The sequence below is a fragment of the Zonotrichia leucophrys genome, chromosome 4 (genome assembly GCF_028769735.1).
Source record: "Zonotrichia leucophrys gambelii isolate GWCS_2022_RI chromosome 4, RI_Zleu_2.0, whole genome shotgun sequence".
NCBI classification, from domain to species: Eukaryota; Metazoa; Chordata; class Aves; order Passeriformes; family Passerellidae; genus Zonotrichia; species Zonotrichia leucophrys.
The window spans coordinates 39043998-39058344 of record NC_088173.1 but is presented as its reverse complement, the minus strand read 5'-3'; the positions used below and the strand labels follow the sequence as shown (position 1 = coordinate 39058344).

At 44.1% G+C, this 14347-nt stretch overlaps 1 protein-coding gene across 3 annotated transcripts in view; it reads left to right on the top strand.

Moving 5' to 3' along the window:
- The first annotated feature begins 1760 nt into the window (after positions 1-1760).
- SLC10A7 (solute carrier family 10 member 7) overlaps positions 1761-14347 on the top strand; it is a 139374-nt gene continuing 126787 nt past the window's right edge. For all 3 annotated transcript variants that reach the window (XM_064711230.1, XM_064711231.1, XM_064711232.1), the window contains exons 1-4: positions 1761-1972; positions 5336-5418; positions 9253-9389; positions 13520-13595. In XM_064711230.1, coding sequence (XP_064567300.1) covers positions 1873-1972; positions 5336-5418; positions 9253-9389; positions 13520-13595 — 396 coding nt within the window. In that variant the 5' untranslated portion in view covers positions 1761-1872. The remainder of the gene's footprint in view (positions 1973-5335; positions 5419-9252; positions 9390-13519; positions 13596-14347) is intronic.

The window sequence follows — 14347 nt, the reverse complement described above, 5'->3', positions numbered from 1 at the left end:
AATAGGGGGCAAAGTCTCCTTTGCCATCTCTGTTCGGAGCTCCAGGACTGTGTACAAACTCACAAGAGAACTACCAGGGAAACCATGGACATCTCCATGGTCTCCTGCTGTGTTCAGACCAGAGGGCCCATGCCCTTGGTGGTGTGCTTTCAGAGCCACACAGGAAAAGGTGTGCGTGCTCTGATCCAGGTCCTGGAACTAGGGCCACCTGTGAGTGAATATTCAGAGAGAGATTTAACATAGTTTATATGATAAACTTTGCACATCTTCATCTGATTTCTCTCACCTGTGCAGCAATCAAATCCTCCAAGTGATCAAATCCTCCACTCGTTCTAATCACAGCTTGCTCTAGATGAACATTATGCATTTATTTTCTCCCAAAAAGCCAACCTGCAGTGGTTGCACAGGGCAAGTGCAGGGGGGGTTTGCCATCTGTCTCTCCCTCCTAAAAAGGGAGTAAGGATCAACATGAACTCCAGTAAACTTTAGCAAAGCACTGAAATGTACAATCATTTTAAACCTCACTGTTTATATCAGCTTGCGGGTGGGAGAAGGCACATTCCCTCCCTATCCAAACACTTAGGCTCTGATGTATCCCTGTTTCCACAAGTGAACCTCCCAGGACACGCAGAGATGTACACACCTTGGAGATCAGCTGAGCTTTCAGCTATAAACATCTTTCCGTGGTAGTAGACAGCCCGTGGCAGGGCTATTCCTTGAAGCCTGGACACATCGGCAGACTGTGCAGGATGAAACTTGCCCGAGATGTTGAGGAGTGGCGCAGCAGAGGTGCCGGGCACGGCAGAGCCCTGCGGGATGGGCAGCACTGGCGGGAGCCGCTGGAAGTCAGAGTTTCTCCTGCTTTATCATCTCCCTGTCCATGGGCTTGGAGCGCCGTGGCCGGGCAGGACGATGAATCCATCGGGGAAGCGCCGCAAGAGGGGAACAGGGAATGGAAAGCGCGGGTGGAGCACCAGGATGAGGTTTTAGGACACGAGGTTTTAATGGAAGTGGTTCTAGCACTGAGGCAAACCAGGGAACCGCCCGCCGCTGGGAAGTACTGTTCGCAACAGGGGCTGAACGGGTGCCTTTGGGGCTGCCCAGAACGGCGCTCAATGGGAACTCCCGGGCGATCCCGATCCACGTGTCCCTAGCAGCGCAGCGCCGTGAGGACGGGCGGGAGCGCGCACCGGTCACAGGTGCGTGAGGCGGCAGCAGCCCCCGCCCGCCCGGCGCTCCTGGCTCCCGGGCTGCGGGGAGCGCCGCTGTCGGTGCTTGTCCCGCCGGCCCCGGCCCCCGCCCGCCCTCACGGAGCGATCCCGGATCCCGATCCCGCCCCGGCGCTTCCCGGCTCGCGCCCGCCCCCCGCGCGTCAGGCGCCGGCCGTCACGCGGGCGCTGTAATGCACCCAAACAGCGCGCATCCCGAGCTGCGCCCGCCCTGCCGCCACCGCCCGGCCCGCACCCTCCCGCCCGCCCGCCCTGCCGGCTCCGTGCCCGCGCCCTCCCCGACCCGCCCGGCGACGGCAGCCACGGAGCTGTCCCGTTCCCGGCACCGCCGCCCGCGGTGTCCGCCTCAGCAGGGGATGCGAGCCGGGGGCGGTCGGAGCCGGCGGAGGGCCCCGGTTGCGCGCAGCCGTGCGGGCGGCAGCGCGGGACTGCGCGCCTATTAGGAGGCGCGTGGTAGCGATGGCGGCGGTGGGTGAGCCCTGTGCCGTCAGCGGATCCGGCTGGCCCTGCCGGCGGGCGGTGGGGCCGGCCCCGCCCCGCGCCCGCAGCCGCTCCGAGCCGCCGAGCGGAGCCGGACCGAGCCCGGCCGAACCGGACCGAGCGGCACCGGGCGGAGCCGAGCCGCGCCGCGCCGGGCAGCGCCATGGGGCTGCTGGAGCGGCTGCGGAAGGAGTGGTTCATCCTCGGCATCGTGCTGGTCATCGCTGTGGCGCGGCTGGAGCCCGGCGTCGGCGTCAAAGGCGGTGAGTGCGGGCGCCGAGTGCGGGCGGGAGCTCCCGGGGGTACCGGGAGCACCGGGACTTCGGCAACTCCCGGCGGCCGCGCCCCGTCCCGCCCGTGCGGGGTCCCTGCCCTCCATGGGCTCCTCTCGCTCCCTGCTGCCAGCCCCTGCTCCTCAGGATCCCGGGAGCTGCTCCCGCTGTGTTCCCGTGCCCCTGCTCGGCGCCGTACCTGTGCCCGGAGGAGCGTCCGGCTCCTTTGGGATCAGGAGCCACGGGAGCCGAGCCGTGGCTGGCTCGGAATGTGCTCCCGTTCAACTCCGCCAGAACTTGCAGGGCTGTGGGCACGGAGTCCCGCGGCTCGGGGCATGGCTTGCTACCGTCTGGAGGTGCAGCCGAAGGAGTGCTGTGGTAAACTCTCGGGTGCTGTGCTCCGGACAGAGCTTTTCCATCGCTTTATAGTAGAACATTTGTGTTTTAAAGTTTTGGAATTTTTTTTTGTCTCGTTGTTGTTCCCTCTTACTTCCTAATGGAAGGTGGGAGAAAACAGAGAAACTGATCCTGTGGGAGATGGTGGTGTGAAAGATGCGTACAGGGGCAGAGCACATCTGTCCCTGGCTGGGCAGGGAGGGCTTGTATGTGTCCCGGAACCAGGGCTGGTGAAAGTCACTGTTATTTAAACATAAACAATGTATCTTTAAGTGTAAACAGTGGGGTGAATCCTCATCAGTTTCCACTGGAACTTCAGCTCCAGACATTCACAGATTTCAGGAACATATTTTAGGTTGTATTTCTTCTTCCTAATTGTTCTCTGGTGGCTTGAGAAAAGGGATGTAGAACACTTCAATAGAATTCCTCTAGCAGTTCCATGTTATGTGAGAGGAGGGAGAATCTATCTGTTCTTTTATAGGAGTTTTTTTTAATTTTTTTTTTCTTAACAGAGCTGAAGTTTGAGTATAGACAGCTTCTCCTGGAACTGAGGAGCCAGACTTTTCCCACCTCTTAGCTTCTGGGAAAAAAAGAAAGTGATTAAAAAAAATTTGGCTCTGAACACATGCTGTGGCAACTCAGGCTCTGGTACCTCATGGAGTTTAGGGCAGGCAAATTCCTGCTGTGCAAGGATCCCCTGTGACATCGGTGTGCTGTTCTGCAGGGGTGAACAGAATCCATGTGGAGCTTCTCGCAGGATCCGCGCTGTGTTTTCTGCACTCCTTAGAGACAACTTGCAATTGATATATCAGGTGTTTTGTCCCTCTCTGCTTTGAGTGCCGGGCTAATTGTGGGCAGCCGTGTGGGAGGTCCTTTGAACAAGAAGAGGAGATAATTGTTCCTCGGCTCACTTCCTGCATGGAAGCACTATGATGGAGCGCTTCATTAAATTATCCTGCTGCAAAGAGATGTCAGGATTTGACACTGTATTGTTCCTAGGACAACTTGCTTGAAAAATCTTGGAAGGATTGATTGAAAGTAGCGAGCACATGTTCCCCATGGTTGTATCCCTTCCTCTGAAACCATGGGATCTCCGTGCTCTGAGGAAGAAAAATATTTCTTTTTAAAAGCAGAAAGAGGTGAAGGCTGGGAAGTATCAACACAGGAAAAACCTTAGTTTGTCATCTTCCAGCTGACAAAGCCATGCACGGTAATTTGCAGGGCTTTAGTGAGTGGTATGGATGGTCCAGTATCCATGCCCGTGGAAGATTGTGCCATAAATAACAAAGATTTGTGTTGGTGTCACCTCCGTGACATAAGCCAAGCCATTTTTGTGTGTTTTCCTATTTGATAAATGAGCCCATTTAGTTCCTTTGTGAAAAGAATTTTTCTGTTGTGGCCAGAGAGAGTTCCCTGTGCTCCTCGAGTGTGTGCTTGCTCTGGTGGTAGAGGCTTCTCCTGGGAGAAGGAGTTCAGGTAGCCCAGTGAAAAACCAGAAACCAGAAAAAACTGAGTCCTGGAGAACCCCTGTTGTAGCCAGATGAACCCACTGCCTGTCTGCTGTATGTGCATGTACACAGAGACTCTAATCTTCTAAAGGATTAGAAAAAAAGAGGTAATTGTGTCTATAAAATATAGTTTTCTGTAGAGCTATATATGTACTTATATAATCTTTTGGAGTTTTTCCCTCCCCCATCTATTCAGTTAATGTGCCATAATTTTGCAACTAGTTATGTCCTTTGTTGCAACTGTTAACTCTTGCATTTCCTGTCTTGTATATGTAGCTTGGTGAGGGTTTTTTGTTTGTTTGTTTGTTTTGGGTTTTTTTGGGTCTTTGGAAAACACAGTTTTAGTGTCTTATCAACAGAATTCTCTCTGAGAGTAGCATTTGGGTTGAAATGACTTGAGATGCAAATTTGACTTGTACAGTCAAGTCCCTCTGATTTAAGGACCACTGACCCTACTCCAGTGTGACCACCAATGTGTCATTCATCCAGGGGAGCAGAAAGGTTCCTCTCTCCTGCAGTGCTGAGTCAAGGCTGCCTTGTTTGCTGCTGCAGCTTTGCTCAGGACAGCTTAGGGTCACTTGTAGAGTGAGGAAATTACTTTGGTCCTAAGTAGACTGCTCATATTTTCTTTCTAATGTAATATCTGGTTGAATGCTCATGAAAAAATGAGCACATACATTTTATGCCTGGTGGCCTCTGAAGGCAAAGTGTATTAAGAGAATTTGTCATTTTTATAGGAGCGTAAAAAAAGACTATATTTTAATCTCCCTGAAAAAGTATATAAATATATACAAATGTAAGCCTTCAATACAGAGGAACCCTTGGTGGTGCAGGCATCTGCCCCTGCTGCTCTCACTGCAGCAGTGTCTGAAATGTGTTATTGTGGGGCTGGAATGAACCATTTGGAACCATCTTCTGTTGTGAGGGGAATAACAGAATTGTATTGCCCCGAGGAAATGATTGCCAGGTGTAATTTGGGTTCTCCTGTGCAGGCAGCCAGACAGGTGTGTGTGTGTGTGTTGTAGGGAAAGAGGTGAGAGGGAGCTTTGTGAGGGATATCAATGGCCCTGTGAAGGTACCAGCTAGTATTTTTATTGGAGTGTATGGTTTGAATTTTCTGATGCTGTAGGGATAGTCTGATTGCAGAAATGTGAAAGGCTCCCCATTTTCAAATTTCCAGAATATATCTGTGAGTTCCCAGTGGCCTCTAATCATGGAAGTCAAATTTATGTGATGACTTAACTCACTCTGCACTCACTGGTTTACTTTTATTTAAAAATGAATAGCATGCTTTCTGTAACTTGATAGAAATGCCATTCTTTTTATTAGAAACTTTACTGATTAGACTTTCTCCAGGTATTTTTTTAAGTATTCTCACTTACTCTGATATATGCATATCATTTTCCCTTTGACTGTAACTCACTTTATTCTCTATGTCTGTATTTTTTAGGACCCCTGAAACCAGAAATTACCATAACTTACATTGCTGTTTCAGCTATATTCTTTAACAGTGGACTCTCCTTAAAAACTGAGGTACTGTAATTTCTCATTTCTTCATTCCTGTTATGCTCTAAAAAATTTTTGTGTTCCTTTTGATCAGATTTGAATGTAATGGGAATGGTGGTGGTACTGGGAGGATGGCTAGCAAGAGAAGATAAATGTTGGATGTTTAAGGAATAGCCCTCCTTCATATTAGAAGGTGCTTCACAAAGCAATGAGGATGATGAGAGGGATATTGTGAATAAGTGTCACCCACCCACAGAGGGCGAGTGGTTTGTCTCTGCACAGCTTTAGCTAAGTGGAGATGATGAGCAGAATTTGGGGACTGGATCTACTCCCTGACTGTGGCCCAAACCCAAAGCAGGGTGAGATGCAGCTGTTCACTGCTGGATGGCTGGGAACAAAGACCTGGTGGCTTTAGGTTACCTCGTTTGGTAGGGCCAGGGCAGCAGCTGGGGTCAGCACAGAGGGGTTCTGTGCACATACAGTGTCAATATACAAGGGCAAAGTCTTGGTAATGTTTTCCCATAGGATTTTGTTGTGGACAGGTGGATTTGAGGTACCTGCACTCTGTGCATATCACAGGCACTGGGATTTGTTTAAAATTTTGTGTCACTTGTTATTCAAAGAGGAACAGTCTGGGATTCAGAAGAGATGAAGGAATCATGGAGAAAGGAGATGATGGCTATGTGCCAAGAAGAGAAGGAGCAGCCAGAGTTGAAATGAAACACTGCACATCTCTGCTAGTCTAGCTTTCTGATTCCTTTGTGCTGTTGACTAACAGGGGATGCTATTCATAAGTTGCATGATACTAATGCCTGAAAGAATCATCACAAATTTATCCAGTTGTCTCCTGGTGAACTAGGATTTGAGTGAACACTCTGCATTCAACAGCAAAAAAAGTCTCTCCACCTGTATCATGGTTGTAGTGGCAAACTTTCATCTCTTCAACTTTAATGGAAATAAGCTGTGGAGAGGCACTCTCTTCCACAGAGAAGAGAACTCAAAACACAAACCTGAGTAGTATTACTAGAGTGGACTTTTTCCACTTTCTGGCTTAGGAATCTTTGCATGCAGAGAAAAAAATGTAAATTTTTTTCCCCTTTCACTAGTTTGTATCCTTGAAACCTTGTTTTTGTAAAGCAGCTGTGAGAAATCAGTAGCATTGTCAAAGTCCTGATTAGATTCTTCATGCTAGTTTACATCTAACTTCTCCAGTTAAGGTGATGTGACAGGCAGTTTTCTGGGCAATGTGTCATGTCTTACTTTGAACTTACATAACTTTTTTCCATCTGTGGTATTAAAAGCAACATATTGATATAAATGAAGTTTTTACAGGATGTTTATGTTCAGGGAGCTGATCTCAGATTGCTTTGGGAGCAGCAGTTAGGGCTGGTGCTGTCATTCAGCTTCAAGAATAAGCTAGGTCTTACCTGAATTTCTGCCATGGACATAGAAGCCAGAAAAAGAAAATAATTTCTCACATTGTAGCTTGTGCTATTACTTTCTAAAGTGTATGTTAAAAACAATCCTCATATGTGTTAGGTGGCCAGGTCATGTTTTTATTAAAATACTTTGAGGCATGTTTTAGTTGTTTAAGGCACAACCTAAAGTTGGTATTATTACTCAATATGACTTTTTATTGGATTGCAAAGTATATGGTTTTTGCTTTTGGCTTTATTTGTTCTTGACCTGCATATCAGCTGTTCTACCTTAGACAATGTATTAGTTAGATGGAAACTAGTGTTTGGTGTATGACAGGATGAAAAAATTTGTAAGTGTTAACAGAGGCTTTCTGATAAATCTGACAAAATTAGAAATAATTGATGCTCTTTTAAGGTTACACTACTGGTTTAATCTGCTGTGTAAGTGCATGCCCAAAAAAATTTACTAGTGTGTTCAGAAAGCATTTTACAGAATAACTGGCAACATTCAAGGAGAGCCTGTCTGTGCATGGCCTTGTTACACTTTCAGAACCAGAGGTGATCAAGGTCCTCTTATATTTGTAGAAACACTCAGTGTTCTCTGACAAGAACATTTCATTCCACCTTAATATAATGTTATTTCAGTTTGCAGTGACTGGATAGCTTGCTCTTTTAAAGCAAATCCCTCCCATAGGGCCCCAGAAATTAAATCACATACTTGAGTTATCCATTTCAACGAGGAATTTGGCAAGGCACTGAAAACACTGTTGGCTCTGTGTGGGTATTTGCTCAGAGTCCAGCTGTGACTACCAGAAGAGTGCCTGGATGGCAACAGGGACCCACACCAGCCAGGGAGAGGCTGGGATGGGCTCCCTAAAGGGTCTGAAAAACTGGGAAAAACAAGGTAACCTGTTCTGTCTGGTGTGCAGAAACACAGCCCTCACCAGCAGCTTCCAGCAACTTTTTTTAAGGTGGTAGATTTATTTTTGGCTAAGTCCTTGTAAATTGTTTAAGAGGGTGAAGGCTGTTTGCCTCAGCGTTTATGCTGTAATCATCCAGTCTAAGGCATAATATTATAATAATAATAATATTATTATATTATCTAAATAATTTATTCTAATATTATCTAAACTATTATTATTCGCAAAGGCAATCACTGGAGACATTTTCAAGATTGGTAATTTAGATCTGCAAAGGTTTGTTCCATCAATACAGCGTTCCTCCAGGCAGTAGGTTGGGTGTGTTGTATCACCTTCCTTGCTCCCTGGAAGTTACAGTGAGGCTTTTTTCTGTCTTGAGTTTTGGTTTTGGAAGTATCACAGAGTCTTTCTAAAACCCTCTGGTTTTGAGGCATTTTCCAGTTGTAAAAATATCAAATTAGAAGGGTACTTCTGTATGTAAGATACAGATAGATAGATATGTTTAATGCATCTGGAGTGTCAGCTGAAGAATCCCAGCAAATTAGATTTTGAAAAAGAGTGCTATCAGTTCTTTTGCATCATTTGCTTGAGAAGAGTGCAAGTTACTGTGAGAGAAAGGAAGAGGAGTTTTTATTCTCAGTCTGCAAGATTTAATATTAATTGAAATATGCAAGGCTCTTTTGTTGTACTCAAAAACCTGTGTAGAAGGTCCTTGAAGTGCCTGAAAAGGCAGAAAGAGACACAGAGGTAGCAGAAGAGTTTTTTTCTTTAAGGGTACTTGATCACTCTCTGGAGTGCTCTTCTACAATTTAAAATTAAGGGTTTTTTGTTGCTTTCTGAGTCTCCAGTGATACTTTAGACTATTTCTCTGAAATTTATGGCTTAACAGTTTTTAGCTTGTTATGGTCTTAGCATTCTTTCTTTGTTATTCTTCATCAGACTTTTTTCTGTACCTGTAAATTTCCTTTTGATACAATAAATAATCAAAGTCTGCTACTTTGCTTTTAGGGAAAAAATATCAAACATAAAAAAACAACCCCTGACACCATAAATGAATGGTTGGAGATACAAACATGCATAGACATTCTTTTTTTTCTAAATAGTATAAATGAGAGTCAGCATTTGTGGCTCTCTTTAGACAGAGGAACCTGCAATCATGTGCTCACTACAAGTTTTCATGATTGCTGTTATGGAAAGTCAGTAAAGTAAACAGCCATCAGTGCAGTTAACACAGGTTTGAAGCCATGACAAAGTGCTAAGGCTGCCTGCTGAAAAGCTGCAGTTCTGAGAGCTGCACTATTATTGAAGTGCTGGACAATTCTCGTGGAAAAATGCCCAGGAGCAGACAGCTTTTATGTTGCCTGGATGTACTTCATTATTAAAGAGATCAGATGATCCCTAAAGGTGACTTTTTGACATGCACTCCTTTTGTATGGTAAAGCTGATCCTAGTTTTAAAAGCACAAATATGATCTTACTTCAGCTGTTATGACTGCAACTTCCTCTCTTCTTTTTCTCTTGCAGGAGCTGACAAGTGCTTTGATGCATGTGAAACTACACCTTTTTGTCCAGATTTTTACACTTGTGTTCTTCCCAACAGCAATATGGGTCTTTCTTCAGCTGTTATCAATCACACCTATAAATGAATGGCTTTTGAAAGGGTATGTTTAAGTATAATGGAGTGAAATATATTTGTAGCTGTCATCTTAAAGGGCTGCTTATCCTGCAACTGGTGTTTTGTGGTACTGTGAACAGATTTTGCTGGTTGTTTTTTGTGCTTCAGCACTTTGCTGTTGAAAACAAAGTGCATGCACAAGGTTATCCCTTCAGGAACCTGCTCTCATTTTCAGAAGGTCTGGACAGTCTTATGTGTAGGGAGGTTGCAACAGGTTAGCTTTCTTTTTGACAAAACACAGCTGAAGTGATGGGTTGGGTCTCAGGGAAGGTGGGGAGGACAGAAAAGGAATGCTGAAGGAAAAGCATAAATCAGTGAATAAATATTGTGTATGCCACATACTGGTCTTCTGGTTTTAAGTAGTTTGTGTTGAGCATTTCTTGCATGGGTTCAGTATCAGCTTCCAGCTAAATTATGGGGAAAAAAGGGGTAAAGTTTTTATAGGACAAGAAGTTTGTGATGAGCAGAAATTAAGTTACCATGAAAACTGTGTTTTAAATCTTGCCAATGTGCAAAGCTGCATGGATGGTGTACTAGGGATAGATGCTATGTAAAAAAAAAAAAGTTAAAAGGTTTATTTTTTTGAAATGGGAGTCAATACTTAGTGCCATGCAGGTATACTGGAATGTTGGAATGTTAAAAATCAATTATTTCAGAAAACTGTTGAAAGAATCCCCATTGTTTCTTACTGCTTGGTGAAACATTGCTTGGGGAGTTCCTTGTCTTAAAAGTTTAATGAAAAAGCTGCTCATGTTTATGTTTCAACAAGGCCTAAACCTAAAGGAGCATTTCAGTTTGTTTGTAAGAGGCTTCTCCTGATTCTCCATCAAGTGTGAATTGGTCCAAATAACACTGAAAAGGTGACACTGAGACAACATCAATTAAAAGTTAACACTTTTTTGCTTAACAGTGCCAGTAAAGCAAGGCAATAACAAGATTGATATATGATGTTCATTTGTATTTAGCTATTTGCAGTAAAGGGTATTTTTTACAATAAAATAATTGTGAAGTTTTTTCTCAGCTAGGAGAAAGATGTGATTTTCCACAGTAGCCAGAAAAGATTAGGAAGGAATTTTGAAGTGCAAGGTGAAAGATTTTTGTGGGGCTTTTGGTTCCATGAAACATGTCTCATTCCTTCCTTCCCATGAGTCTTATGCCCCTTTGATTCTTAGGATTTAAGTGACTTGATCTGTTGCATGCATGAGTATAATTATATGTATATGCATGCACACTTGTAAAACTGTTTGTAAAACTTGGGATGTATGTATTTTTGTAAAAAAATAAATACTTGTGCATTTATCTCTCTAAATGTGGAGCCTACACCAGGCTCATTTGTCGTGAGAGTGTGTCTGTGTCCTGCTAGTGAGCTGCTGCACTTCTGTGTGCCTCAAGCTGCCTTTCAAGCACTTGTTCCTTGAGTGCTGCTTCTGATTTGGCTTTTTTATCTTTTAGTGCAGTAACTCTTTGTATTGAGGCTTCACTGAAAGAATTATCAGATTGAGGAGTTAGTTAAGGTGGTTTGTTTGGGGTTTTTTTTGAGAGTGCTTTCTTGAGAAGTACTGCTGTTCAGGCCATGCTCAGAGCTGTACAGGGTGATGCAGGTGCAGAAGATACTGAGCTCTGTCCTAAGTTAGAACAACACATTTCAAAGCGGGTCCCTGTGTGTGTGTGAGGGACTGTGCTGTGGCAGCTCTGTGTAAACAAAAGTTCATCCTCATGCCCCACAGCTGTAGTTTTTATTCCCTTAGGAACACTAAGGAAAACAGGGAAGGGAGCAGGTTTGGGCAAAGTTGCTTCCTTATCACCATTTAGCACAGCATGTGGTGGAGGCTGCTTGGTAGCCCTCCAAAGGGCTGGGAAAACAGGCAAGTGCTCCCAAGGGCAGGCAGCACCCTTGCAGGGTGGCTCCCTGGGCACTGCAGCTCTCCACTGCGCCCTACACAGGGTTATGCCTGAAGGGCACAGCCCACAGAACCTTTTCCATCTTGCTTCACAATGCATGGTAGATGCTCCCATTCTCTCTAATGGCCTGTTTTTGTTCTAAGTGTTATTTGAGAAGTAGATTTGGGTGGTATCAACTTTTCACCTGTGTTTCTACAGCTGAGTGGGATTTTTTTCTTTCCCCTCTCTCTGTCTGGGATGATATTAGGAGGTTTGTTGTTTTGCAATTATTTAGAAATTTATAAAATAGAGGAGAAGTTGACATCCTCCTAAGCATCTTATAAGTTTTTTTCTGTTAAGTTGATGAGGTTTTGCACTGACAACATCTGTTTGAAAAGAAGCATGAAGCAGGTTATTAAGGTATGCAGATTCACCTCTTTCCACTTTTAGCATGTCACATTTACAGCACAGGTGGTGAGGCATGAGATGCAAAGATTGGGTATAAGGTATGGCTTTGGAACTTTCACATCTAAAACACGTGACTTCAGACTCTGCTACTCAGTTGTCTGTAGTGGTATCAGCAGAAGAGCAAATGTCTGGCCCCTGATGTTAGTACTCACAGCATGGCCTGATCCAGTGGAATGTATGAGTTGGTTGGTTGTTATCTCTAGTAGTCTGTTGGCCATTAGTGGGATCTGTTTATATATTGGTAGAATTGTGTAGTTGATACAAACTGAAAAAAAAGTTTACAGGCACATATTTCCATACACTCAATTAAAAATGTATCCTTTTAGTTTGTACCAGTTTTTTTTAGATTAATATTGCTTGATAGGGATTTTTATTTTTTAATCCCAAATATGTTGTTTTCAATTTGAGAGGGTTAACAGAGGTTGTATGATTAAATCTTTCCCTTATAGTATGGAAAATCCCTGCCAGCTGAGATGAATGCTCTTGCACACATTTTGTACCTCTCTGGATAACTCTGAATTTAATCTACTCCTCATTAGAGCAGATGAGAAGTTTGAGGAGCTGGCTGCCACACAGGAGAGATGACAGTATCACAGTGTAGGAGATGGACATCAGGATTGCCATGTCTTTGTTTGCCTGCTGTGTATTTTCCTCTATGTTTCCAGACTTTCCTGCACCATTTCTTTTTCCTCTATTTCATTTCTTTTCAATGTGAGCTTATTCTGTCACGTGCTGACAACTCTCTGCTGCCATAGCTTATTTCACTGTAAGTTTGCTCTGTGCTTCCAAAGTGCTGCTTGGCACCTTGTGGTTGGATTTATATAATGCTTACATTGGCTGCCTCTGCCTCTCCCACAGAGTCTGTGGCTGACAAGGGGAATGCTGTCATTGTCACTTACCTGTTTCTTCTCTTTAAGCTTTTTGTATATTTGTAGAATATCAATTGCACTGCAATGTGCACCCTGGTGCCTGGGTTTAGTACTTCTGTTTGCTGCAGCTTTTTGGCACTGCCTTTCTTGGGGGTTCTACTGATGTGGTCACAAATGCAAAATAGTTCACCACTAGTAATTGATTGTTCTGAATTGGAATCTCAAGCTCTGATACTTGAGAACATATGTAGATTCCACACTTTTGGGGATTTTGCAATCTATTTTATTCCATTCATTACTGTTCCTTACAAGTCAACACAGTTTTTCTTCAGAAGCCCTATTTTACTTAGCCCCAAATTTAATTGTAATTTATCATGGTGTGATTTTGTGAACTGTCTTTGAAAACAAAGGAAAGCTCACCACTTTTTTCTTACTTTGTAACAGCATTTACTGTGCACTTCAATAACTTTGCTGCACAAACAATGCTACGAAATGACAATAATAATAGGGTACCTTGGATTTCTAAAGTGTGAGAGAAAGCTGTTTATGCTTTGATGGCAGCCAGGTGTTTTTATCTGAAAGTGTGTGATAGATGTATAGAGACCTTTGTGAATGAGAGCTGCAGGACTACAGACGGGGAAGTGGAGTCACAGAGAGGTTAAGTGTTTGTGCTTTTTGCATGGTGACATGACTCTTCACAGTGCTGACTGGTGAGAGATGGCACAGAAATGCTGCCAGCAGGAGCCTTTCCTAGTACAGGGCTGTCACTGATTGGAAACTGATTGCACTGCACAGGTGATAGGATTTTACTTGGCTCTTTGGTATTTTAAGGTAGCAGGTTGCTTAGTGTTTGCTTCCTGTAAGAAATGGAACGTAACATTCTTTTTGTTGTTTTCAGCTTGCAGACAGTGGGCTGCATGCCACCTCCTGTGTCTTCTGCTGTAATTTTAACCAAAGCTGTTGGTGGGAATGAGGTGAGTTTGCATTTTGGCTTTTTCAAACAGGCATTCAAATGAGTATTTATTGATGATGAACTCAAGTGGCAAAGCACAGACAGAAATGTGATGCTGCTGTGGTTTGTAAAGCATTCTGGAATGAGGGGTTGGCTGTTGACTTCGTGTCGAACAAGGAAAACAGTGATATGTTACATGCTGGCATGGGTGAAACTGAAAGAAACTCACTTTTCTGAGGTGATACAAAAGTTTCTGCTAGAAATTAATGTTGGGAGATTTCTGGTGATTGCTACACTGGAGGTACAAAACTCTATAGTGTTCCTGTGCTGTGTTGTAGTTATTGCATAGACCAATAGATTTGCAGTGCAGTTGTGCCCTTGCAGAGATTCTTTGGGTGTGTTCAGTATTAGCAGGTCCTGTAGTAGGAGTTTCTCAAGCTTGTAGCTGCATGTATCAAGGGACATGGCAATACAAACATAGATTTAAATCTTAGATTGTTATTTGAGACTGCATGAAGTGAAAATTCAGAGAACGTGGAGTTCTCTGACAGGGATGCAATGCAAAGCTCTCAACAGATAAGAAATGCTGGAATAAAAGTTGTTGGTGTAAACTCAGCTTGGTAGTGATAAATTTCTGCCTTAAAATGGCATTCTCTGGTATAATTTCAGGCTCTCTTTATCCACAAAGCACTTGCTGTTTTCAGGGAGGCCAGATAAATGGCATTTAGGAAATTAATCCAGCTGTGCTAATTAATGAGCTTGGTTCCTTTAGAC